This window comes from Euleptes europaea, chromosome 3 (genome assembly GCF_029931775.1).
Source record: "Euleptes europaea isolate rEulEur1 chromosome 3, rEulEur1.hap1, whole genome shotgun sequence".
In the NCBI taxonomy this organism is placed as follows: Eukaryota; Metazoa; Chordata; class Lepidosauria; order Squamata; family Sphaerodactylidae; genus Euleptes; species Euleptes europaea.
In genome coordinates, this window is record NC_079314.1 from 86,058,003 (window position 1) to 86,085,721 (window position 27,719).

At 43.0% G+C, this 27,719-nt stretch overlaps 1 protein-coding gene across 1 annotated transcript in view; it reads right to left on the minus strand.

The window, feature by feature from the left end:
- AGBL3 (AGBL carboxypeptidase 3) overlaps positions 1-27,719 on the minus strand; it is a 54,242-nt gene that overhangs the window by 10,003 nt on the left and 16,520 nt on the right. The window contains exons 11-15 of the mRNA XM_056846534.1: positions 25,622-25,639; positions 24,170-24,257; positions 22,545-22,613; positions 19,409-19,466; positions 17,254-17,325 (exon numbers count right to left, since the gene is read on the minus strand). Coding sequence (XP_056702512.1) covers positions 17,254-17,325; positions 19,409-19,466; positions 22,545-22,613; positions 24,170-24,257; positions 25,622-25,639 — 305 coding nt within the window. The remainder of the gene's footprint in view (positions 1-17,253; positions 17,326-19,408; positions 19,467-22,544; positions 22,614-24,169; positions 24,258-25,621; positions 25,640-27,719) is intronic.

Here is a 27,719-nt window from a genome sequence, read left to right on the forward strand (position 1 = left end):
AGCAACAGAGAACAAGCTAGTTCCCTCATCAACATGACATCCCTTCAAATATTTAAACATGGCTATAATGTCTCCCCTCAACCTTCTCTTCTCCAAACTAAACAAACCCAACTCCCTAAGCCTCTCCTCATAGGGCATGGATTCTAGACCTTAGACCATTCTGGTCACCCTCCTCTGGACACACTCCAACTTGTCAACATCCTTCTTAAATTGTGGAGCCCAAAACTGGACACAGTATTCCAAATGAGGTCTGACCAACGCAGAATACAGTGGTAGTATTACTTCCCTTGATCTAGACACAATACTCCTATTGATGCAGCCCAGAATTGCATTGGCCTTCTTAGCCGCCATATCACACTGTTGACTCATGTTCAGTTTGTGGTCCACTAAGACTCCCAGATCATTTTCACATGTACTGTTATCAAGCCAACTATCTCCCATCCTGTACCTGTGCCTTATGTTGTTTTTGCCTAGGTGAAGTACTTTACACTTCTCCCTATTGAAATCCATTTTATTGCTTATGGCCCAGCTCTCCAGTCTATCGAGGTCATTCTGAACTTTGTCCCTACCCTCCGGGGTATTAACTACCCCTCCTAACTTGGTGTCATCTGCAAATTTGATTAGCATGCTCTCTATTCCATCATCCAAGTCATTTATAAAAATATTAAATAGAACCGGTCCCAGGACAGACCCCTGTGGTGCCCCACTGGTCACTCCTCTTCAGGATGAAGTTGTGCCATTAATGAGCACCCTTTGGGTTCAGTTGGTCAACCAATTCCCAATCCACCTAACAGTAGCAGTGTCCAGCCCACACTTTACTAGCTTTGTTTCAAGAAGATCATGGTGGACTTTATCAAAGGCTTTACTGAAATCAAGGTACACTACATCTACAGCATTCCCTTCATCTACCATACTTGTCACTCTTTCAAAAAAAGATATGAGATTAGTTTGGCATGACCTGTTTTTGAGAAACCCATGTTGACTGTCAGTGAGCACGGCATTTCTTTCTAAGTGCTTACAGACCGTCAGTTTAATTATCTGCTCTAGTATTTTACCTGGTATTGATGTCAGGCTGACTGGGCGATAATTGTTTGGTATTTCTTCCCCCCCCTTTTTAAAGATGGGGACCACATTTGCCCTCCTCCAGTCTTCTGGAACTTCTCCTGTTCTCCATGAATTCTCAAAGATTATTGCCAGTGGTTCTGAAATCACTTCAACCAGTTCTTTTAACACCCTTGGATGCAGTTCGTCTGGCCCCGGAGACTTGAATTCATTAAGAGTAGCCAGGTATTCCTGTACTATCTCAGTGTCTATACTATGCTGTATTTCCCCTATTGCATCCTCTGCTCCATTATTACCAGGTTGAGCACTATTCCCCTTTTGGGAGAAGTCTGATGCAAAAAAGGAGTTAAGTAATTCTGCCTTTTCTGCCTCCCCTAGTAATAACTCACCGTCCTCTCCACGCAATGACCCGATAGTTACCTTGATCTTCCTTTTGTTATGGAAATAACCAAAAACCCCTCTTTTGTTGTTTTTAACTTCCCCGGCTAGCCAGAGCTCATTCTGCGCTTTAGCCTTCCTGACTTTCTCCCTACATGTGCTGGCTACTTGTTTGAATTCCTCTTTGTTGATTTCTCCCTTTCTCCATTTCTTGTACATGCCCTTCTTAAATCCTATCTCAACCAAATGTCATCCACCCTAGTTTCTTCAAACCTCTACCTTTTTTTCTCCTTGTGGGAATTGATTGAAATTGCGCCTTCAATGTCTCCCTTTTAAGAATTTCCCATCCTTCATTTACTCCCTTCTCATTCAATATTCTCATCCATGGGATCACACCCAGTAGTTCCCTAAATTTATTGAAATCAGCTTTCTTAAAGTCTAGAGTACATGTTTGACTATTTGCTTCTCCTTTCTGCTGTATAACAAACTCCAGGAGAACATGGTCACTCCCACCTAAACATCCAACTCCTTCTATCCCATAAACCAAGTCATCATTATTGGTTAAGATCAGATCCAAAATAGCTGTTCCCCTTGTCGCTTCTTCCACTTTTTGGACTATGAAGTTGTCTGCAAGGGAAGTGAGGAATTTGTTGGACCTAGTTGTTTTGGCAGAGTTAGCCTTTCAACAGATGTCAGGATAATTGAAATCTCCCATTACTACTACACCTTTATTTTTTGAATGTTTGGACATCTGTTCCAGGAAAGCATCATCTAACTCTTCAGTTTGGCTTGGGGGTCTATAATATACCCCCACAATGACATCACTGTTTTTCTCTCCCTTAATTTTTACCCATATGGTTTCAAGCTGGGTTCCAGTGTTTAAGTCCTGGACCTCCTCGCAGGTGTAATCATCCCTAGCATATAATGCTACCCCTCCCCCCTTCTGATTTGGTCTATTTCTCCAAAATAGGTTATACCCTTCAATTTATACATTCCAATCATGAGACTCATCCCACCAGGTTTCCGTAATGCCTATTATATCATATTTGCCTTTTGCTATTAAAAGTTCTAGTTCAACTTGCTTATTTCCATTGCTCTGTGCATTAGTGTAGAGACACCTTAGGCCACAGGTCCTTCTTCTTGGCAGCTTATTTAAGATTGTCTCCCTCCCATTGTTACGTTTTTGAATTGTCTTTCCTTGCGTATGTGCTACCCTCTGCAAACCGTTCATATCTATATTTGCAGTTATTGTCCTCACTTGAGGCTTTAAATTTACGTCTCACTCCCCCGGAAGATTTAGTTTAAAACCCTCCTTATCAGGCTTGCAAGACTGTGGCCAAACACATTTTTACCCACCTTTGAGAGGTGAAAACCATCTCCCGATAGAAGAGCATTATCCAGGTAGCGTAAGCCATGGTCCAAAAAACCAAACCTTTCCTGGCGACACCATCGACGCAGCCACTCATTTATTTCCAGAATTTTTAGTTCTCGTCCCAATCCACAGCCTACTACAAAAAGAACCGACGAAAACACAACCTGTGCTCCCAGTTCCTTCACCTTTTTACCCAAAGCTGTATAGTCCCTTTTAATACTTTCTGGGCTGTGCCAGGCAGTATCGTTTGTTCCCACATGAATAAGAAGGAAGGGATAATGATCTGTAGGTCTAACAACTCTATCCAGACTTTCCGTCACATCCCGGATATGCGCTCCCGGCAGACAACACACCTCTCGAGACAACAAGTCTGGTCAACACAGTTTACCCTCTACCCCTCTCAGTAGGGAATCCCCAATAACCAACACTCGCCTATTCCTACATTGGGGAGCAGAAGTTTGAGTCCTGTCATCCACAGGGACCTGAGAGACCAGAGAGGACTGGGCACTGAACCTTTGTTCCAATGATCCAGGCTCAGCATCTATAGGGAGGTTTTGAAACCGATTGCTAAGCAGCAGAGGAACAGAATGTCTCTTGACTTTTCTATTTCTGCGGGTAACATTCTTCCACATGTTCTTCACCTGAGGTGGGTCCCCCTTCCTACACTGAATTATTTGGCCCTCCTCCTCCTCTTGCCCTTCCAAGAGGTTTTCAAGAGTTTGGTCCATGAACTCCTCCCCCTTTTTTATACTCTGTAGTGTAGACAAGCGTGCCTCAAGTCCCCTTATTTTCTCCTCCAGTACAGCCACCAACCTACACTTACTGCATGTTACCCTCGGGTAGGAAAACAAACATTCCACAAACCTTACATGTCACTGCCTCCACTCTCTCACCAACCATTCCGCTTTGATTCATTGCAGACATGGTATGGTTTCTTGCACAATCCCTCAATGGTAACCCTATTAAAAGCTTCAAGACACTCCCGGTTTCAGAGTAAACTACAAATACAAACTTTGTTTCAAGGCCCCAAGGCTAAGAGCCCTTGTACTCTCACGCCAAAGGCTCGCACCTCTGGCAAGTAGAGCCTGTTTAAATACTCTCAGCCCTACCCCTCAGCAATCAACAGCTCAGTCAGCAATTACCTTCAGCCAGCTACAGCTAGATAAAACAACAAAGAGAACCAGTCAGAAACCCCCTCCAGCAGGCTACAGGCACTCACTCACTCACACAGCAATCTCAACTACTGCTCCTCAGCCACTGAGGAAAACACAAACTTTACAGTAAAACTTTCACTGACCTTTCTCTAAGCTCCTCCTCTGTCTCTCTCCCAGCTGCTCAGGCCAGACTCTGGCAAGCAGAGCCTGTTTAAATACTCTCAGCCCCACCCCTCAGCAATCAACAGCACAGCAATTACCTTCAGCCAGCTACAGCTTTCTCTAAGCTCCTCCTCTGTCTCTCTCCCAGCTGCTCAGTTTAAGGTGTCACAAGATGTCTCAGGGTTTGAGGTGATTTCTTATCCAGAGTACTCTAAAGCACTGTATAGACGCTAAATATTATAACTATTCTCTTCTGGAGATTGCTTCCTGCCATCTCTCCCTTGTTCAGTCAATTCATCCAGCCTGTGCTAATATAACCTTTATAATAATATAATAATCTTTGTTCTTTCTAAGCAAACCTGACACTATACAACCTATTTGTAGCCTTTTTAGACCCCTTTCCTCTGGTCCTGATTTCTACATCTCCCTACTTTGAGAACATGAAACCACAGATATATAAAGACTATTTTAAAATGCTCTCAAGGTGTCTGACTCGATGCAGACTTGGAATTTCTCCCATGGCAACTGACTGCATGGACATAACAGCCAGAGGAACCAACTCAATGGGATGATTGTTCTGTGTATATCAGGTTTCAGATTGCAAGTGTTGGGTAGGAATCACATTACTAATATCCTCCACATCACTAGTACTAAAGAGATGTTAAGGAACAACCATAATGCAAGCAGCAAGAGACATAGCATGACTGCATTAAATGGCTTCTTATGCTTGGGGATAGAAATTCTATGCATGAGAGGCTCATTCAAGGAAAACAAACTGGGCCGCCCAGGCTGTACTATTTAAGTTGCAATTCTGGCATGGGTTTCTTCCAGTCCATATTACATTTTCCAGGGACTTTCTTGCTACTTACATTTAGTGTTTGTTAGGGATCGTGAGATGCCTCTTAGCAGAAGCACTCAAAATCGCACTGAATAGTCAGTGGTTTCCCCCCCCCCCCCGGCTTACCGGTAGCGGCCTAAGAATTTAGGATGTGGTTCACTCCTCTGACATCTTTCAGGTGGTTGTCTGTATTTTGCCTCTGCTACAAAAGGCAGGGAGAGAGGTAGAAAATCTGGTGTATGAGAGAACCTGCTGAATCTGAAATCTCCTTCATGGCTTTCTCCCCTTTTTCTCCCAAACATGGCACTTCTGGGAGGTGATCTTTCCTTTCCTTTCCTTTCTTTTCCATCAGAGTTGTTTTTTAAGTTGTCTAGGAGACCTGGGCCAAAGATACACAAGAGTTCTGGAGTTACATGGCACCAATGAGGGCTTAGCCTCAACTTATTATTATTATTATTATTATTATTATTCCCTAGCTCGCCCTACCCAACTGAAACCAGGCTCCTTAAACATTTCTGTGGGATACGAATATATGTGTATTGGTAGAGCCTTCTGCATCAGAACAATCTTTTGTGCCCATTAAGCACATTTTCCATCTATTGCTAGTCTTATATAGTCACAGTAGTTTGATGGAAATGTACATCAAAGATTTAACCCTTTGCATTTTTGTATAAGAAATCTATAGCTCTTTATGCCCATCTATTATTGTTATTCAAATAGGCAATAAAAAGATTGAGATAGTTAACTTTTGTGCAGTTCTGAAACTCAGTGGAGGTAACATTTTAATTTCCATATTCACTGCATTGCAATATTGCAGGACTGAAAATTATGGATGGGGAAAGAACTATGCAATTCAAATTCTTTCCTTTCCTTAGGAAACAGAATCCAACCATATAAGCAACAGGTGTCACCAGTCTGCGGCCAATGGTTTTTCAAGAAAGACAATGAAACGTTTCCTATTAAAATATCCTAATAAGGTGTTCATTAGAAAGCCCAGGGTGTGCAGACAATGCTTATGCAACTGAATTTATTAAAAGTTGCTCACAGGACTTGGAATTCCTGTCAATCCTCAGTTGCCCTTATGCCATCTAGTCCCCTGTAACATAAGAGAACAGTAGCCAATGAGACAAATACGGCGAGCAAAGAGGACAAAAGTGGAATACACATGAAGATGCAGTATACCAAATCAGACAAGTGATCTGTTAAAGTCAATATTGTCTACTTGGACTGGCAGTGGCTCTGCAGGGTCTCAAGCAGAGGTCCTTTCATATCTCTCCTACCTGATCTTTTTAGCCAGGTTCAACCAGGGATCTTCTGCCGATGCTGTACCACTGAGCTACAGCCCCACCCCCTGGTTTAGGAGATGAAAAGGGTGTGTACAGCAGAGGATGAGAAGGAGAGCAAAGGCCTGTCAATGGAGCTTCAATGACATAACCCATTTAATGAAGAGTTCTTTGCTAATAATTGCAAATATATCTTAAAAAACACCTTTGGGGAGTGAAGTCGCCTTCTCTCTAGTGGCCCTACCACCATGATATTTCTCCAACCGCCAAGCAGTAGTTTTGCAATAAGGGGAAGACATGTTTGAGCCCTGGCCCAAGGCCATATTTTGGAGTTCTTTTTCTCCCAACTGCAAAGTGACACACGTCGTTCCAGGATGTTTTTCTTCTGTTGCCTGAGTCAGGCTCATAGAGCTGAAACAGAGGAAATTCATTCTTGTTATTTATTTTATTGGCAGGTATAGAAGAAAGCACAGAAGAAAATAAAACATGCACTGATATATAAAATACCTTTTGAATGAAAAAAATCTATTCAAATCACCTTCACATGAAAAATCTAATGTCTATAAAATAACGACTTAAGCTTAGGCATTCTAACGGGATGTATCAATGCTAAGGGGAACAATCAACCCCGTGTCAAGCATTCTAACTCCAATTAATTTCAACGGTAGAGTTAAATATCTGCTTCTCTCCTGTTGAAACAAATAAAATCTTATAGTGGTTATTTATCTGTACTGTTCCCAGTATCAATACAATTTTGCAGTTTCAGAAGTCAGTAACACTGTCATAACACAAGTATTAAAAAAGGTAAAGGTCCCCTGTGCAAGCACCGGGTCATCCCTGGGTGACGTCACATCCCGACGTTTACTAAGCAGACTTTGTTTATGGGGTGGTTTGCCAGTGCCTTCCCCAGTCATCTTCCCTTTACCCCCAGCAAGCTGTGTACTCATTTTACCAACCTCGGAAGGATGGAAGGCTGAGTCAACTTTGAGCCGGCTACCTGAAACCAACTTCCCTTGGGATCGAACTCAGGTCGTGAGCAGAGCTTGGACTGCAGTACTGCAGCTTACCACTCTGCGCCACGGGGCTCCTAAGAACACAAGTATTACTTTGGCATCACTAATTTTCAGGGTTAGAACCCTAGGTATCCACACAGAAGAAGGGTCAGTTTTCAACATTATTTTGAAAGTGCTGATAATTTATTAGTTATCCATTTGCAAGTAGCAAACACAACACTTCTGAGTACCTGGCATACCTATAACCCTTTTCAGTTGTTCAGTGCCTGGCGCTGTGGTGTATGGGATGAATGCTCTACGTGTGATCCTCCCAACATGCACAATCACCATTCCTTTCAAAAGGGGTAATGTGTGGAATTTCCACCTCGGTACACAGGTACTTGACGGTCTGGTACACACATACTGAGACTTTCAGAAGAAATGGCAATTGTGCATATGGGGAGGATCGTGCGTAGCACATTTTTCCTGTATATGTAATGACAGTGATAGGAACATAACAACCGAAAAGGACTTATGTCTTTCCTGTAAGTAGATATAGTCTGGTTTTTCTTCAGATCGTATAAATCTTTCACCTTTTCCTGTAAGTAGGTATATACAAAAGGTTACCATAGTTCAATTGTAAACAACTGAATTGTTATTGCAGTACACTTTGTAAAAAATAAAATAAATGAAATATATACCCTAAACTATCCAGCATTTTTATGGAAAATATGAAAATAACAGGCCTTGAATATGTTTATATATAAAGGTGGGTTAATATACTGACAGCTGGATTAAAGTACATTTAAATTTAGCACGTGCAGCTGTTTGAAGGACTGCAACCCAATGTGATGAGAGAGAAAAAATAAAGAAATGATCCCATTCACATTCCATTCATATTAATCACAGTCATTTTCAATTACTGGAAATTTAGAATCATATTACACTGTTTATAGACAAGTCTTACACTGTTTCTATCCACATATTAAAAATAAAGACACAAAAAAGATGACTGAGAAATCAAAGCTTTTAATCTTGAAGGGAAATGTTTGATAATAAATATAACATTTTCCTACCCAGGATGATTCTCCACATGAATAAGGGGAGCTGTAAGTAGAAGAGAAAATAATAATAATACTGAATATAACTCGAAGAGCTGCCTGAAATTGTTCTATTTACAAGTAAACAGCTTCTTTTTTGTTCTTTCCTTCTAGGCCTTTTTACTACATGACCTGGTAGTTACTAGGATTTGGGTGACTTCTATAAACTAGACCTTTCATTCTAGAACATTATTATGAATATAAAGCAACCAATTTTGGCATTATCATATCCCCTCTATTCAGATGCAAACTCTGTTGTGATTATTTGAAGTAGTTCAGATATCATCATCTATACACTAACAGTGAAGTCAGCCAAAACTGAGCATACTTAAATCCAGTGACTGGAGCAGTGAATGGGCAAGACAAATTTTTCTACAAACCTATAAAGGACTCTGGTTTTCCAGAAAAATGTGAAATAAAAAAATAATATTGAGGGTTTTAAAAAAACTCTCAAAATGATAAAAGGAGCACCTGTAGCTTTAATCAATTGATTCCCTCAGTGGCTGTTGCTAGGTAACCACAGTATTCCAGGAGAGTTTCTGAGAATAAAAAACAGGAGGAGAGAGCAGGGTCCTTTCCAGGCCTATTGTGGCCTCTAAGGGGAGGACTGTTGTGAAATTCAGAGGTTATGGATCGTTTGATTATGGCTACATGAAAGTCAAATAAGTCACACGCACACAAAAATCAGACAAAGTCCTTTTGTCTTAGTAAAACAAACTTTACTCACTATAAAGGGTAGGGAAACTTGGAAAGAAAACAATTAAATCCTTGCTACATATCTAGTTTCTTAAACTTGCCAGGTTTGAGCTGGCAAGAATCTAAACTTAATCACATGGCATTTCTAAGAGACAGAAATGCTCCATCCTTTCTGTTTAAGATCCAAAAAGTTACTGGTACTGCTCTCTCTTCTTAGACACACAAAGAGCAATAATATGCAAATTCTAGTATGTGACCAAAAACATGTGTACAACTGATTCTCACTGACCAATAGCTAATTGGCACATTGTAGATTACATCACCTTCTTGAACTGGTTAACATCAATACAAATAAGTTAACCCTTGACTGCCTAACAGTAACGAAGCTCGCTTCTATACCCAACAAGGACTCATTGGAGCCGGGCCTAACTAGGGTTGCCAGCTCCAGATTGGGAAATTCCTGGAGTTTTTGTGGTTGAGCCTGAGGAAGGCAGGGTTTGGGGAGGGGAGAGGCATCAGCCAAATATAATACCATAGATTCCACCCTCCAAAGCAGTCATTTTCTCCAGGGGGACAGATCTGTCATCGGGAGCACCGTTGTAATTCTGAGAGAATACAAACAGAATTGTGGTTGGAATCTGCTACAGAACAAACGGTATTGTGGTTGGAGTCTGCTACAGACCTCCTGACCAGGGTGCGGAGGTGGATGCTGCCCTCCTTGAGCAGCTTGACAGGGTATCCAAACAACATGACCTGGTAGCCATGGATGACTTCAACTTCCCTGATGTGTGCTGGGAGACAAACTCTGCAAAGTGTCCACAGTCACGCAAATTCCTGACCTGCCTGGCCGACAACTTCCTTTATCAAATGGTGGAAGCTACAAGGGGCTTCGCCATACTGGACTTTGTATTGACCCACAGGCAAATGATGGTAGATGGGGTGAAGGTGGTGGGGGTCTTAGGAGGAAGTGACCATGTCTTCCTATAATTCCTTTTACTGTGGGGGATCAAGGAAGTTCGTAGCCACACATGTCTGTTATAGTTTAGTAGGGCAGACTTTAATAAACTCAGAGGCATGATGAGAGTCATTCTGTGGGCAAGACAGCTGGAAGGGAAAAGAGCAAGTTAAAGGTGGGCTCTCCTTAAAAAAGAGATCTTGCAAGCTCAAGCCATCGCTATTCCAACAAGAAGGAAGCATGGTAGGGGATCCAAGAAGCCAATGTGGATGAACAGAGAACTCCATGATAATCTAAGGGAGAAAAAGGAAATGTTCAAGAAATGGAAAAAAAGGACATACCTCTAAAGAGTATTTGCGGGTTGCTAGGCACTATAGGTCAGCCATCAGAGAGGCCAAACCTCACAGTGAGCTGATGCTGGCCAGGGAGGCTCGCTACAACAAGAAAAGCTTCTTCAGATATGTGAGGAGCAAACACAAGATGAAAGTTGCAACAGGCCTACTGTTGGGTGAAAATGGAGAAACTCTGACAGAGAGAAAGCAGAAAAGCTCAATGCCTATTTTGCCTTATTTTTTCCTTTGAAGAAGAGAAAGGCAAGGTACGGTGTCCGAGCTGCTAGTTGACCTGGACAGAGAAGTAGTTGAGAAGCCCCTGGCTACACTGGATGAGTACAAATCCCCCAGGCCAGTTGGAATGCACCTGAGAGTGCTCAAATAACTTTCTAGAGAGCTTACAGAGCCTTTGTCCATCAGACTTCTTGGATGATGGGAGATATGCCACAAGACTGGAGGAGGTCAAATGTTATCCCAATTTTCAAAAAAAAGAGGAGGGGTGACCCAGGAAACTACAGGCCAGTCAGTCTAATCTCTGTCCCAGGGAAGATACTTGAGCAAATTTTAAAGGGATCAATCTGCCAGCACCTGAAGGACAACTTGGTGATCTGGGGAAGTCAGAACAGATTTGTCCCCACATGAACACATGAAGCTGCCTTATACTGAATCAGACCCTTGGTCCATCAAAGTCAGTATTGTCTACTCAGACTGGCAGCGGCTCTCCAGGGGTCTCAGGCAGAGGTCTTTCGCATCACCTACTTGCCTGGTCCCTTTAACTGGAGATGCCGGGGATTGAACCAGGGACCTTCTGCATGCCAAGCAGATGCTCTACCACTGAGCCATGGCCCCTCCCCCAGGGATTGCCAGTTACTGCTTCTTTGTTAGGGTGTTAAAACAAAGGGCATTTCCAGGTGCTGGTAAGTCTTCCCTTCTTTCATATCTGGCAAGACACGTGAGCTCCCCCAACAGGTCCTGCCAGACCAACCTCCTTTCCTTCTTTGATCGAGTGATGAGCTTACTGGATTGAGGGAATGCTGTTGATGGGGATTCAAACCTCTAGGGGAACTAGGGGTTTCCAACCGCCAGGTGGGGCTTGGAGATCACTTGGAATTACAACTGCTCTCCAGATGAGATATCAGTTACCTTGGAGAAATGGGCTGCTTTGGAGGGTGGACTCTATGGCATTGTACTCTGCTGAGGTCTCTTCCCAAACTTCACCCTCCACCCTGAAATGCTCCACCCTGAAATCTTGAGTTTCCCAACATGAAGCTGGCAAAGTTAAGGCGGATCTCTGTAGCTGGGAGATCTGTTGTGATTCCAGCAGATTTCCAGGCCCCACCTGGAGGTTGGCAACCCTAGAACAAGAAAAGGAAGCGGGAAAAGAGAAAAGTCTATAGGGCTTTTCAGGGAAGGGGAAGAGGAAATAGTGAGGGAGAGGGAAATGAGATGCCTTCCTCAAGTCCTCGCAGGCCCCCACTCCAACAACATGAAGTTTTCCAGATCAGAATGGGACACTGACATTATGAAGAAAGGAGTTCCTTATCCAGGTTACTAAAAATGACCCAATTGTAAATGTACCTAACTGTATTTTTAATGGGAGATAACATTCATATGAAAAATGTCGATATGTATAGTATATGTACACGCATGGTCTACCCCATCCCCAATAATCAGTTATTTACTTCTTCGGTGATTCCTTGTGTCTCTCCCCAGATTTTCTACTCTAGGAAGCCGACAGCCAGCAAGTGCTCCATTTCTTCTTTGCACGGTGCACATCTGATTAAGGATGGCAGGTGGAAGGAAAAGTCTCTGGGAGATGATGTGCTTCAAAGGTTGGGCTAGGCCATTCCAGCCAATATCTGTGTGAAACAATGACCAGAACTGGGTACACAATACTATAATCTTTTGTTAAGCGATGACAAAGAGCTAAACAAAACCCAATTCATGAACATATTTTTTTTTCATTTAAGCAGCTTGGGTCTTTTGCCCTGATGCTCATCCCCATTAACTCATCCTGTAAGCTTGTCAAGACCCGACAATTTCATAGCTGAACACATTTAAATAAAGTGACGGGTGTAAAGAAGCAGTGGATGTTAGGTCCAAAGCAAAGATGAAGTTCCTTTGTTGTTGTTTTTCTTTCTTTCGAAAAAGCTGTTTTGGGACTTTGTATCCAATATACATATACTGCAACCACATTTCCCCAAAACATAAAATGCTTAAATGTTGTTACTGCAATTAAAAGAAACAGCTCCAAACCAATAGAAACTTGACACAGTTTTGATCTTCTAACTAACTGGGGCTAATGGATTGAGAAAGTAGTTTGGTAATACAGGTACGAGTCAAAGTTCTCATGAGGATAAACCAAGTAGAAAATGAAATCATATATGCATTGTAAATCAAAGGAAGGTTAACATTTGATTGTAAACCAATCTTCCTAAATCACCACCAACCAGCTCATAACCCTGACAAGAACATTTAAAACTGCCTTTCTCTGTTTCTCCCACTAAACAGTGGGAGTTGGGCTGAAAAGTGTTAAGTGTTACTGGAAAGCCAGTGTGGTGTAGTGGCTAAGTGCTGAACTAGTATCTGGAAAATCTTGGTTAAAATCCCTGCTCGTGCCATGGAAGCTCACTGGGTGATCTTGAGCCAGTCATACACTCTCAGCCTAACCTACCTTACAAGGTTGCTGTGAGGATAAAATGGAGGAGAGGGGAATAGTGTAAGCCATTTTGGCTCCCAAGGTGGGATATAAATGAATTTCACCTAAAAGCATGGTGGATTTTTAGACGGTATGGTAAATAGATAGTAGTGGATTCATTGCATGTATGTACTTGAAGCTACCTGAGTGATCTGAGAGCAGTTTATTTACATATCATAAACTGTAGCACTGAAAACTGACACTGACTGAGAAGTTCTATTCTTTGTGGTTCCAGAATAGGACAGTCTTAAAAGATGGGAAGGCACCTTTTCTTGAGCTGTTTCCACATGGAGTCGATCCTCTCTGTAGTAACAGTGGCAACAAAGCATGTTCACAACAGTTTTCTGAGCACTTTCCTTGCCTCAGCCCCCCTTCCATGACTGTCCTTTCCTTCTTGCCATCAAAGGGGTTTTTCAGGCTTGTTCCTTGACAACACTATAGCAGAATAATGATCTACTGCAACAATGTACTCATTCCCAGTGTCCATTTAAAAAGGAAATTTCTAGCCCCTCTCCTTGTGAAATAATAAGAGAATATGTGCAGCCTGCATGTTTTGCCCTGGAAATAATCAAGACAAAGGGGCAGAGAATTACTTTTTAAAAAGTGAGAGCTAAGAACTATTACACTGTTGCAATAGATTGCTATAGCATTATAATGTTAAACCAATCAAGCAATTCTCAGTGTTTAAAATACAATCCTGAACAATCTGTCTAGGGAGGAGGGAATGGCAGGAGTGGAACAGAAGTAAAAAGAATGGACTCAATGTCATCAAGAAAAAAAATGCATATCTTCCCATCCATGCAGAGCAAAAATCTACAGTTCAAAGACAGTTTAACTATGATCTTTGCAAAAAGATTACCAAACCAGGTTACCTATGAGGGTACAGAACAATACACCTTTTTCATCCTAATCCCATACATCTATGCAATTAGGTTGGGTTTAGCCCTTTCCCTGGAAAGATTTGGCTCTGCAGGAGAGCCTGCTTCTCCCCAGGCCCCACAGTTATGTATTTCCTCTGCTGGAAAATAGGTAAACCCTAGATGAGCTCCTTCTACTCTTCTAGGAAAACATTGGTTGGACACATACCACTGCTGGCTGCCATTATGGTGGCTGAGCAGCATGGATTGCTGCTGAAGGTGGTAACCAAGCCTTCTACCATCTGAGGATGGGGGGAAAGTGCAGGAATGGTATCTGGGATGGTTTTTGCAGAAGATGGAAGTTAAGAACAGCCAGGCTGGCTGAACAGCATGAGAGGCAGGCTGCTTTAGCTGATCCCGCTATCTGTGCCAATGTCTTGGCCCTGGAGCAGGGAGATAGGGAGATGTGACAATTAGCCTGTCAGTGGCATTGTTTATTATGAGCCAAGCACAGCTTAGACGGCTGAGCAGTGTAAGGGTCAGGCTGCTGTGGCCAAGGCTCTGCCCTAGGCCCGGGGAGAAAGGGGTACCAAAATCAGCCTCACAGTGGCTATGGGAAATAAACAGCCCTTATTGCTGCTCTGAGTGATAACCCTGTCTACAACCAAGAGGAGATTACTTTCGGTCTTTCTGGAACCTTCAGCGAATCAAAGCTTTTTTGTCTCTAAGACTACAATGGTATGGACATTTATCTAACAGTAAATCCCACTGGAAGTCAATGGGGTTTACTACTAAGTTGATGCAGGTCACAAACTTATATTTTATGCCAATCATAGCTTGAACTATACTACACATGACTGTACGTGTAGTATAATTTGTATACATAATTAGGGCTGTTGAAAAAAAATTCGGTAAAATTCGGATCTGGCAAAATTCGGCCGGTTTTTATTTGGGAAATGTCGAAGTCCGAACTTCCCCAATTCGGATCCGTGGAATTCACTAGAAATTTGGAGTTCGCAAATAAATTCGGCCGTTAAAAGCCATTAAAAACACATTCGTGCATTTCTGCGGCTCCAGGGGGGGCATGTTTGGAGGTAGAGGTCCCAAACTTTCAGTGTAGCTTGAGGGGACCTTTCTTGCAAGAACCCCCAAGTTTTGTAAAGATTGGGTCAGGGCCCCCCGAGTTATAAGTAAACAGCATAACTAGCATGGGTAAAGTATCTTTTCATTTCAACACAGCCAAAGTGCATCTCATAAGGTTACTAGCATAAATGCGACCTACGCCAATTGCGTAACTTCAGTATTGATAGATTTCATGCTGCTGGATTCAAATCTTCCTCAGCAACAATCACACTCGCAGAGATCAGCCCCCCCCAGGACAGGTAAACCCCCCAAATCACACTCCACAGAGGCAATCAAGCCCTCCCCCAGCAGAACAGCCCCCCCGAACCAGAAGACACAAATTCCAAATGAAGGAGAAGAATGGGCCAGCCAGAGAGAGACTGACTGACATGGGATGCACTAAAACGAATGACAGGCTAGCCCTTTAGAAACAACAGGAGCGGCTGCACAGCCCATTGGAAACAATAGGAGCCAGCCAGAGAGAGACTCACTGACCCACAGTTAACTCCAGACGAAGTTGGCAACCGGTGAAAACAGCAGAAAGCTCAGTCCCCCAGCAGAACAGGTAAACCCACCCCCCTCTGGCTCCCGCCCTCACACACACACACACACACACACACACAGAATCCCCCCCACATACACACACACACACAGTAAAAAAGTTATAGAGAAAAGCCCCAAAATGGGTCATACTATGGATGTCTTCTCTTTCATCAGGAGCAGGGACTGGGAGTCAGGACTCAGGAGTAATCCAATACGATTCTAGCAGACTCTCACACACAAACTCTCCGGCCATTTATGCACGGGAGGTTTTGCCTTGGATTTGTGGCTCTCTAGATGCACATTAAGGATTGCCTGCTCCCAATCATTCGAATGGGTGGATGGGCCCCCCCCCCGCATAACTCGGGGGGCCCTGACCCAATCTTCACAAAACTTGGGGGTTCTTGCAAGAAGGGTCCCCTCAAGCTACACTGAAAGTTTCGGACCTCTACCTCCAAAAATGTCCCCCGCGAATGTGCACACGCACCCCCCCACGGGGATCTCTTTCTCACACAAACAAACACTTTCTCTTTCTCTCCCTGGGCCACGCAGCGGCCGGCTCACACACTCATCCACAACTGATTGGCCAGAAGAAGACCCAGCTTGGCCACCGATTGGCCGCGGGAGAATGCTGCTTCGGGGGCGCTGAACTTGTACAAATTTATTCGGCATCCGCCGAGTTCGGTTTGTCATTTTCCCACCTTTTTTTGAATTCGGTTCCATCTGAACTGAAAACCGCCGAATCGGGGAAAATTCAGCTGTTTTTAAGTTCGGATGGAACCGAATCGAAAGCCCTATACCAGTGATGGCGAACCTTTTAGAGACCGAGTGCCCAAACTGCAACCCCAAACCCACTTATGTATCGCAAAGTGCCAACACAGCTACAAGTCCACATGGGCTAGGGGTTGCCAGGTCCCTCTTTGCCACCTGCGGGAGGTTTTTGGGGCGCAGCCTGAGGAAGGTGGGGTTTGGGGAGGGACTTCAATGTCATAGAGTCCAACTGCCAAGGCGGCCATTTTCTCCAGGTGAACTGAAATAGCAGATCTCCTGCTATTACCTGGAGGTTGGCAACCCTGCATGGGTGGCCGAGCGGGGGAAGGAAAGCAGCTGGAGCATAGCCCCCACCCCTTCAGTTTGGTTCTTTTTCCAACTGTTCATACAAATTAAAAAAGACTGTTATGCGGGGAGGGGGCCGATGGTGGGGACAGCCCTCTGCACTCGCTCAGAGGCACCTTTGGTTGCATGAACGAGCAGAGTGGAAACCCGAGCTAAGCGAAGGGATTGGCTCCAGCACAAAGGCCAGGCAGGCCCCCGTTCGGCCCTCACCCCCAACCCCCTGCGCTGCAGTCACCAACCAGCCCGCCGTAGACGGCCGCCCAGGTGTCCCACTCCCGGTCCAACCCCGTCCCAGCTCCGCCTCTTCCAGTCCTCGGCAGAAGGCTCATCGTTGTCTTCACTTCCAGAGCGTGCAGCCGGCGACTGCAGAGAAGGCACTGGGAAGGAGCTCAGTGTTTCCCGGAGGAGCTGGGAAGGCACCGCTGGTCCCCTGCCTCCTCAGCTGGTCGAACGAACTCAGGCAAACTCTGTGTGGGCAACGGCTCGCGTGCCCACAGAGAGGGCTCTGAGTGCCACCTCTGGCACACGTGCTATAGGTTTGCCACCACTGCCCTATACATAATACACAAATGTATGATTTATAATGAGTTACTTACTTAATCCCTGCTCAGGAAAATAATGACTGAGATACTGGACTGTGTATTTAGCTGGTACATCTGGCCCAGAATCTGGAAAAAAAGCCAAAGCCTTTACATGAAAGAACCTTTATTAGAGGGGTGTTGAATTCATTTGTTACATGGGCCGGATATGACATAAATGTCACTTGATGGGGGCTGAGCCATGCCTTGCCAGCCCAGATCGAGAGTGGGGTGGTGGGGGCTGCCTCGGCTGGTTCATGGTCTGGATAAAAGCTCTCAAGGGGCCGGAGCCAGCCCGCGGGCCTTATGTTTAACACCACTGCCTTATTGCTTAACTGTTGCTGCTTAACATTCTTTATTTATGACAGTGTTAACTGTTAGAGAAAAAATATATTTATTTAGAATTTCTGCATCTTCTCCTTTTTCAAAGGAGGTCAAGACAATATTGACAGGGTTATTCTCATATCAGGTTCAAGATGTTAGTTAGGCTAATTTGGCCTTGGCCTTTGTCACACTCTGGAACTCCCTGATCCTGGGAGAGAAGGGAGAAAGTGAGGGTGCCATCCAAAGGGAGCCAGCTGCCCGGCTGGGGGGCAGAGGGAAAAGCAAGGCGGGTCTGCAGGGATAGCTAAAGATCAGACAAGGGGACTCACAGCCAGCACTAGCAGCATTCCTGCCCAGGAATATTTCAGGAAGCACCGCCTAGAACACTGGTAGGCCTCAAGACTTTACCTTGCAGGGAAGGTACAGCAGCCTGAAGCTGGCCTGGAACCTGGCTTGAAGCAGGTGGAGGTGATAACTGGAGAAGTGGCCTCCTGACTGGAGGGGGGGGCAGTAAATCTTCTGAGCTGGCTATGTGTCCGAGCAATTAAAGTAGCATCTCTGCAGTTCCCTGTTGTACACTGTGCTTGGTTTTCCTGTGCTAAAGAAGTGAGATAGCCAATGGGGGAGTGCTCCCTGGCCTTATGGGCTTTAAAGCCACCTATCGAGTTTCATAGCTGAGGAGGGATTTATATACAGGTTCTCCCTAGTTGCTCTATCCTCTACATCACAGCCAATCATTTACCTTTGTAAGATGCCTACAGGTTTAAATGTATTTATAAATATGTAATATTACAGTATACGATTTGGCATCTTAGAAATTGGCTGTTTTATATAAGCTTGAGTGTTGCTTGCTTAGGCAAGAGCTACTTACAAGGTGAAGTTCACAAGAGGATAAACCAAGGTATGAAGCTAAAGGCAAGTTCCCCAAAGTTTCTCAGGTTATTTTTTAAAGGAAAATTTCTAGCACTTTTTGTTGCAGAGCTAAAAGGGGACATGGCACCACCAGACTCAAGTAATGTGTTGAACCACCCTGGAGCTGCACAGTAGCTGTGCACACTAACTTTCATTTTGTTATTGTTTGGTATCTGCTCTGTATGGGACATCACTCTCCCCCAAGGGTCCCGTGGGATCATGTGGTTAAAGTATACAGACCACCCAATTATCCCTTTCTTGCACATATGCAAGAACATAAGCCATTAATGTTGATAACATTAGGTTGGTTTCAACCAACTTTTCCACTGGTGGAAAAAGGAAGGAGGAGCGAGGTCCCCTCTGACTGCCCCCCAAAGACTGTGCTGGGGATCACGGGGTCTGCATGGACAAAAGCCATGTGGGACGGGGTAGTAGTGAGCAGAATTGGGCGTGACAGTCTGAAAAAGCTGGCTGGATCCAACCCATGGATTTAGATAAACACCAAACCATAAGACCTTTTAAACAACACCGTGCTTGATTTATAGATCTAGTTTGTACACTCTTTATTCAGACAATAGTCTGCGGAGCAGAATGTGAGCCAAACCAGCAGGTGCTCAAGCATCACTATAATTAATACTGACAAAGAATGAGTTTTGACACATGAAAGCTGATGCCATGCCAAACGTTTGTAGGTCTTTAACATGCTACTGGACTCGAAATTTGTCCTGCTAACATGACTACCCATCTGAAACTATAATAACAATGCATCATAGTTCAAACAAATGATGGGAAGGAGGGGGATGGAAGCCTTTGGCACATCCCGCATATCCTATCCACGGTTACAAAATCGAGAATATACCAGGCCAGTATTAATTTCTGTTAATTTCATGTTATTTTGTACTTGGCTGGGAAGTAAAAAACACATCATGAGACTCACTGTTTTCGATGGAATTAGTTTCCTTAAATATTTCCTGAAACCCTGCTAAGTATTTTGACTGCAAAAAACAAAGACAACACATTATTACTTTCTCGTTCACACATTTATTTGTTATAAGAATCACTGAAATATGTACCCCAAAGTTGAGAATCTTTGTGCTTTTCTTTTTGGGGGAACTTTTTACTATTACTAATACTATGCAGTTTTCCAAACGTTGCACTTATTTTATCTTTCTATTTATAATCCTCAATACTTTGCTGTTGAACTTTGGTTCCAAGCCATTCTATTGGTTAACTGTAGGTGATAAAACTGGAATGTCAAAGCACAATATGAAATATTCCTATATTAGCATTTGACTACAGTAATGTTGAAGCATTTTCCGTAATTAACACAGGGTTGCCTATTGATAACTTTATGAAGCTTTATTATAATATCATAAGCTTTGCATGCCACAATTCAAGCCCTGAAAGCACATTTAAAAGTCCACCGAGAGAGAGAGAGAGTGAGAGCGAGAGAGAGAGAGCGAGAGCGAGACAGCGAGAGAGAGAGAGAGAGAGAGAGAGAGAGAGGTATGAGCATGGGCCCAACTTTATGTTATAGCCAAGCCCATGGGCCTTCTTGTGTCCAGATAATTTCTGCTAAATAATAAATAGAAAAATTTATTTATTTAGCCTCAGCGGAAAATTAACTATGGTATAAAAAGGTGCTTTCCAGAGGTAACAATGATAGTTGTTTGATACATTCAAACATCAAGGGTTTATAGAGCTACCTGGCACCAAGTCAGGCCAGTGGTTTATGAAGCCCAGTTATAACTAGAAACAGAGGCCTGACTGGGAACAGCTCTGCAGATTATTGTGTAGAGGAATAGCTCAGCCCTTTCAGAAAAATTACAGATACCATGGACTGAACCTAGAACCTCTCACATGTAAACCATGCATTTCCTACTAATTATAGTACCTTCTTCTTCACAGTTCTTTCATACATTGTCATCCTCAAAAGTTATCAAAGAGAAGTTTCTGAACAATGTTAACTGAGCACAACAAAAATTTTGTATGTGGAACTAAGGCTGGGAAGGGTGACAGCATAAAGAGGGCTGTGCACGAAAGCTTTGTTGGCTGTAAATGCAAGAGGAGCACCGGGCTTTGTCGTCCCAAGTAACAAAGTTTGGGCTTACCTCATAACAACTCCTCCAGCTTTCTTTCAGGCTGGAGTGGATGGAATTGGTGTAGACACTGTCTTGGTGTGGCTTCCCAAATTCTTCGCTATCACACTCCCAGAAATGTGTAAAGCTTTCCTAAAAAAAGGCAGATACCTTTTTGTCTGGAGCCACTCCTGTAATGGACGTTGAAGGGGTACTGCAAACAACACAGTCTCTGCCGGGCCCTCAATTGTTCTGTCATCTTTTGGTGATAGATGAGGGCAGTCAGTGTAGGCTGACTAATGCTCAGAAAGCACGCCCAGAACCTAAAGAGGTGTCACGAGGAAGGGTCCTCAGAGCCTTCAGCAGCCATTGAACTACTCAACACACCACTCTGAAACATTTGATCCTGACAACAATGGTGCTTATTTGGTGGTGCCACAAATTCTACATTTGGGATGCATTAGATACAAACACGTTAGCTTTTGTTAGTCAGGCACCCTAGTATAGTGATAACATCAGAAGAGTTAAAAATATGTATTTATTGGCTTCATTTATACTCTGCCTTTCTTGCACAGACTCAAGAGGGATTAAAAATAATAATAAAATAACAATACAATGTAACGCTCTCAATAAATACAATAAAAAAACGACATAGAAACTTTCCATGAACATCAAAACTAAATCTTCATAAAAAAGCCCTCCTGAACAATTCCATTGTTCTACATTCTACAGAATGCCAGTAGTGTGGGAGCCTTCCTGACCTCAGCAGGTTAGCCGTTCCACAGGTGAGGACCACAAGAGAAGGCTTATAACCAGAATTAAATCCACAATGCTTGTGCATTTCAATATTTTTTCAAAAATATTATGAAGCACAAATGTCATTCTGATCAACAAATCCCATTATCAAACAGTTTGTTAACTACAGTGCACTGTTCTCAATATAGCTTTTCCAAATGTCCAAGCCCAGCGCTGCCTACATTTGCCCCAAACACACAGTGGTATCCAAAAGAAAGAAAGAAATGGAAACTGATATCATTGTCTAATTATGTTGCGGAATTTATTCTAATAAGGAGACCGCCAAACCTTATTAGCACTGGGGGTTCTGAGTAAAGGCTCCATACATGATGGCTTGGTAATTTCATACTTTTCATGTTGTATTTTTTGCAGTTCCATTAGTTTTAATTTCTGAAAAACCTGAGCCTGGGGAGAAAGAGAAATGTGGAACACTTATTTACCTTTCATGTAGGCAGAACTGTATAGTAGGAGGAAATCTGAGGTAAAAGGTTAGGGCACTTTCACACACGCTGAATAATGCACTTTCAATGCACTTTCAGTGCACTTTAATGACCGTTTGAAAGTGGGTTTTGCCGTTTCACACAGTAAAATCCAGCTGCAAAGTGGATAGAAAGTGCATTATTCGGCATGTGTGAAAGCGCCCTTAGATTAATCTCATTCCAAATATTTAGAGATGCTGACTGCAATTTACAGCTGGGGCCCTACATGTGGTTGTACATCTCCCCCGGCATCAAACGATGCATCAAGCCGCTTCAGCGGGGTCTAGATGACCACAGCATTGCAGATGAGCGTTCTTTATCCCCACTGGGTATACTCTTGGATTTTCTGAATTAGCGTGACTATTGTTCATTAGCTAGGAAAAAACTATTATTGTAGCAAAGTTGCAAACAGTTTTTTTTTTTGCCAACATCATTCACTTATCAGAAGTACAACTAAAACTCCTGATAATCTGAATGCTAACAGAGGGCGGCAATCATAAACGTTTGAAGAGGTTTCTTTTTTTCCTAAGAAGAAGAAGTCCAACATTTGGAAAAACAGTCACATCAACATGGAAATTCTTGGGTGTAGTGAGGGGGAAGAAAGTATAAACTAGAGATTTGGCTAAACAATTATTGCCTAAAACTAATCATTGTACATCTTTATGATCCAGTTCCAGTAATTACAGACCTCTATTTGTAACAATACTTTTAAAACCCTTACATTTTTAATTAGTTGTTCTTGGTTCTTCGACATTCTTTGAGAAGAGTATTCAGGTTTTTTGGCTTCACTCTAAGTAGAAAGGAAGGCATGCATAAGGGAAATCATAGTGAAGGGGGAATGAAAGTTTCAAAATGTACTCAAGTTATTTTTTGATATTGTATCTATATCTTGATTCCTTTTTCTGTTTCCACAAAAGAATTAACCACAGAGGACATATTCTTTCTAGGCTAGGGATATGCCCTATTCAAATAAATGCAGGGTTTCCCTGGTTCAGTCTGTAATTTTACTTATGATGAGGAGATACAGTGAAGGAAAGGTATCTGACAAAGGAAGCTTTGACTCTTGAAAGCTTATACTCTGAGAATCTTGTTGGTCTCTAAGGTGCTACTGGACTAAAATCTACTGCAGACCAACATGGGTCTGAAACTACCTTCAGTGGAGGAAAGGGGAATGCTGAAGTCCAAGGCCCAGTCCCCCGATCTCACAGCACACAAAACCTTAGGAGACAAGTAGCAAAGACCTTAAGTCCACCAGATGAACAAAACCTGTGGCTGAGCATCTGCCTCTCACCTTTTAGCCTAGCTTTCCAGGAGCGTGAGCCTTTGTCCCTTGGCCTGCGGCCCTGTGTGAGCTATGCTGGAAGGACCAACCCCACCCCAGGACAACGGAATAATTCTCTTACTGTAATGCCTTATTAACTTCATTTATGGGGAAAACATATATTCTTTCACATATATGTATATTCACATAGCATGAGACACACATATATATTCTTATATACAGATCTAGAATTACTATGCATGATGGGTAAAGTAGAAATCTTTGGTCAAGAGATTCACTAGTGTGAGGCCTGGGTCAGGTTGACCTAGCAAGCAGTTTGCAAGTCAGCTGCAAGTGAGATCATTCTCACTTGGTACAGGCAGGCTCTCTAATTAAGCCTGAAGCTTTGATTTAAGACAAGAAATGTCATTATGGAATGTTAACTTTCGGTTCTTCATTACCAGCTAAAGTAAACGGCTTCAGACCATTCTCATAGGACATGCAAATGAGAGCACCTACGACTCTATTATGTATTGGCTCTAATATTCTACGTAATTGTACTTAGTGCTGTCTGTCTAAATGATTATAAAACCTAATGTCTCCCTTTGTTCTGGGTGGTGGAAGACCTCTGACACTTTTTAAGAACTTCCTCCACGCCGCTTTGCTGTCCTTTATTGATCAATAAAAGACCTGTTTGATTGTTAACCTCTCCTCAATTACTTAATTGAGTTCTAAAGTAATTAGGGCTTTACATCACCTGCTCAAGAGTGTCCATGCTCAAGCCCATGCTTGTATATTTTATGTTTAAATTGTACTTGTGTGTGCATGCATTCAATATTTAAGACTCTTTTGAGATGCCAGCATGGGCAAAAAGCAGGATATATATATTTAAATAAATAACAAACATTTTGGTATGTTTTAACAGCAGTTGCAAAGTACCCAGCTAACAGTGTATCCTGAAAATGTTATAAACAATCCTGAAGCAACAACGATGAATGTTTACCCAAGTAATTTCTTGTCAATATTACACATACTATAAAAATACTAGTGAGGATAGTGAATATCAGAAAAAAATGAGAATATACCATTAATTCTTGTGATTGTTTAGAAAGTCTTTTTCCTGATGGTTCCAGAAAGGAACTCCTGTCCTTGTTTGTTTTCAGACACTTCTTTCTTGATTTTGTCTAGTTTAAAAACCAACCAAAGACAAGATAAATAAAGACTTACAGCTGGCATTAAGGTTTTCACAATTTAGTTTTTACTTAAAGTTTTAAAAATAAAATCTTGATCTCAATCAATTAAAAAAATCAAAATCAAGGGAGGAACAAAATGTCAAACACACAGGGCAGACCCAAGCTGTTTCCCCCTTCCTCTCTATAATGTTTAGCACAACTTCCCTGAGACCTGACATCTCTACATCATATATTTCTGTTAAAAGGTAAAAGTAAAGGTCCCCTGGGCAAGCACCGGGTCATTCCTGACCCATGGGGTGATGTCACATCGTGACTTTCCAAGGCAGACTTTGTTTGCGGGGTGGTTTGCCAGTGCCTTCCCCAATATTTCTGTTATCCCTCCTCATATTCTGATACTGTTTGGGGACACGAAATACACAGTATGATGGTGTCAGAACACGGTGTAAATTGTCAGGGGCAATCTTAGCCAACTAGCAACAGGGGTAGCTGCCCTGGGCTCCATGCTGGGATCACCTGTGGCTCTGCCCCCTGAAGGAAGAGGGAAAAGAAGAGCATGATCCTGCTGCTACTCACGCCCACCCCACCTGGGTCTTGGGCAGCAAGCTTGTGGCAGCAGCCAGGGGATGGTGGTGGCAGTGATTCTTGAGCCCCATGCTGGACTTTTGCCAAGCACCCCAGAATCATTAACCATGCAATCCTGAAGCGCCATAGAAACCGGCATGACCACATGCCAGTGTCTGTGCCACTTTGCACCTTGATAAGTGGCACAGATGCCAGCATGGTGGGGGACTTATGCCAGTCCCCAGGAACTGTGCAGCAGTGCAGGCGCTAGCGCTGCCCCTCTAGAAGTGCCCGTATCATAGTGGTGTGTGTGTGTGTGTTCCCAGGGCATTTCTAGGGGTGGAGCTGCCTTTAGGCAGCTTTCAAACCCCTTTTAGCCCGGGAACATCCCTTTGTACTGCAGTGGAGCTATGCTAGCAAAATAGCTGGCGTAGTCCCATGAAACTCCATTGAGGAATTTCACGGACTTTCGATTTTAAGCCATTTAATTCATGTATTTTACAGCCTGGAAGCCTCTCAGGGGAGTGGCTGTGGCTCAGTGGTAGAGCATCTGCACGCCATGCAGGTTCAATCCCTGGCATCTCCAGTTAAGGGACTAGAAAAGTAGGTGATTTGAAAGACCACTGCCTGAGACCCTGGAGAGCCGCTGCCAGTTTGAGTAGACCATACTGACTTTGAGGGACCAAGGGTCTGATTCAGTATAAGGCAGCTTCATGTGTTCAGTGCAGCTGTGCCATCCCCAGCCGCCACCTATCTACCCCCTTCAGGAATGGGCTGCCCCACTGCCCTGTAAGTTGTATTAGATGTTACAGAGGGTGTGGGGGAAATGCTGCTGTTTTTAGCAGAAGTACTATATTTTCGTATAGCTTAGTTTCACCCAGAACAAAAGGATTTTAAAACATATTTTTCTTCTTGAAAATCCAAAGTGACTTTTCTCTGTGACTGAGTTATGATTAGCCACTATTTGTGGATATGTCATATCTAACACAGCCAACGTTGATCTGTCAGCAATCAACAAGATGTGGCTGCATGAATAGGAATGGGAGGCAAATGCTGGAAGGTATAGGAGACTTCTCAGGTCTCCACCTAGCAACTTTGTGACCCGAATCACCTATCAGAAACAAATTATTTAACTGATATTAAATAATAAGCTTTCAGAGTATCAATTTTCCTCCACAGATCTGCAAAATAAAATGGTAAGCTGTAAAAAATAATAATCATTTTTTATGTATTATGATCACAGACCAGCCAACTGTCAAATATTCCCCCCAGGATATGATATCTGTAGCTAATTACTGTACTGTGGGCTTTGTGGTTGTTGAGGGTCCTTCAACTTTTGTCCTAAGAAATGCACAAAGTAGGACATTTAAAACTTTAAAAAAAACAACACTGGGCCCAGACATTAGGTTCCAAAACTACTGAGTGTAATTAAGACCCCTTTGATATACTGCAACCATTCATTTCTAAAAATGGAATTTTTTTGTACATCCCTGTCAAGGAAACAGTTTTCAATTAAGTAAACAACCAAGAGATTTAATCTATCGATGGGAATTTATAGCGTACCTGGCTTTCTAATTTTACTGAAGGTTCATTGGAGTCTGAAGTGTCAGAACTGCAAAAATAAGATAACTGCATTATTTTATTTACTTTAAAAAATTGTATGCCACCTCTCCAGACCCACTTGAGGCTGCTCACAACAACAAAACAAAACCAATAATAAAAAATCTACCAATAACAACTGCCAATAAAAGTAAGCCATGGCATAAAAGCACATAAAATGGAGAAGGCTAAAATGATATTGTTAAAACAGAGCTCAGCCTAGAAGCAGATTATAAAACTATTTAGAAAGACAGAGCCCCTTAGTTAAAAACCTGAGTAAAGAGAAATGTTTTGTTCTGATACATAAGAGAAAGGAAAGGAGGTGCCAGACTGGCCTCAAGAGAGAGGGCATGACAAAAGTGGAGTGCCACTGCCAACACCGAAAAAGGCCCTGCAGGGGTGGATAGAAATAAGGGGTTCAGGAAGAGGATCTCAACTGGCAGGCTGGTCAATATGGCAGGAGGCAATGCTTTCATTTAAAAGGGTATGTGAATAGCAAAATGTTAGCTGAAATTCATTTGCCCAATACATCAGTGCTCTGCTTGGACTGAGAACACAACTGGAAAACAGTATTGCTACTGAACACTGTCGAAGAAAGACACTAAAAATAATTTCCAAAACTGTTGAATTCTTTATTGTACAATCGTAGGAGACAGCAAAAGCAGAATCTTGGAAAAGTTACAGCCTCCAAGCCCATTTTATACTTCTTTTAGATAAGCATGCGCAACTCAAATCTAAAAGTAACATTTTTCACTCCTGGCAGGCTTGCTGCTAACTTTCTCGGTAGCTAACTTACACGCTGCTTCAAACAAGTTCTTTCTAGTACACTCACCCCTGTGCTATCACTTCAACAGAGCACATTCCTTTTTCGCCTACATGGCCTCTTCATCCAGGCCTAATGGAGACTTCAGCAAACTTAACATGCCGGAAGTCAGGCTAAGGCAAATGTTCTTCCACAGCACCCACTTAATCATGGACTAAATTGTAGGCATTAGGGCTGTTGATTCGGTTCGTCCCGAACCGAAAAACAGCTGAATTTCCCCTGATTCGGAGGTTTTTAGTTCGGGAAGAACCGAACTCAAAAAAGGAGGGAAAACAGGAGCCGAATTCAGCGAGTTCAGGGTGTTTGGGAATAAATTTGGCAAATTCGGGGTTCGGGGCAGCAGCAAAAGGGCCGGGGGGGGGTGTCTTTAAACCCCTCTGCCCTGCCTGCGCAGACAGCGCAGAGGGGCTTGGCAACCCACCGCCCCTCTTCCCGGAAGTCCCAGGAAGTCCCAGGAAG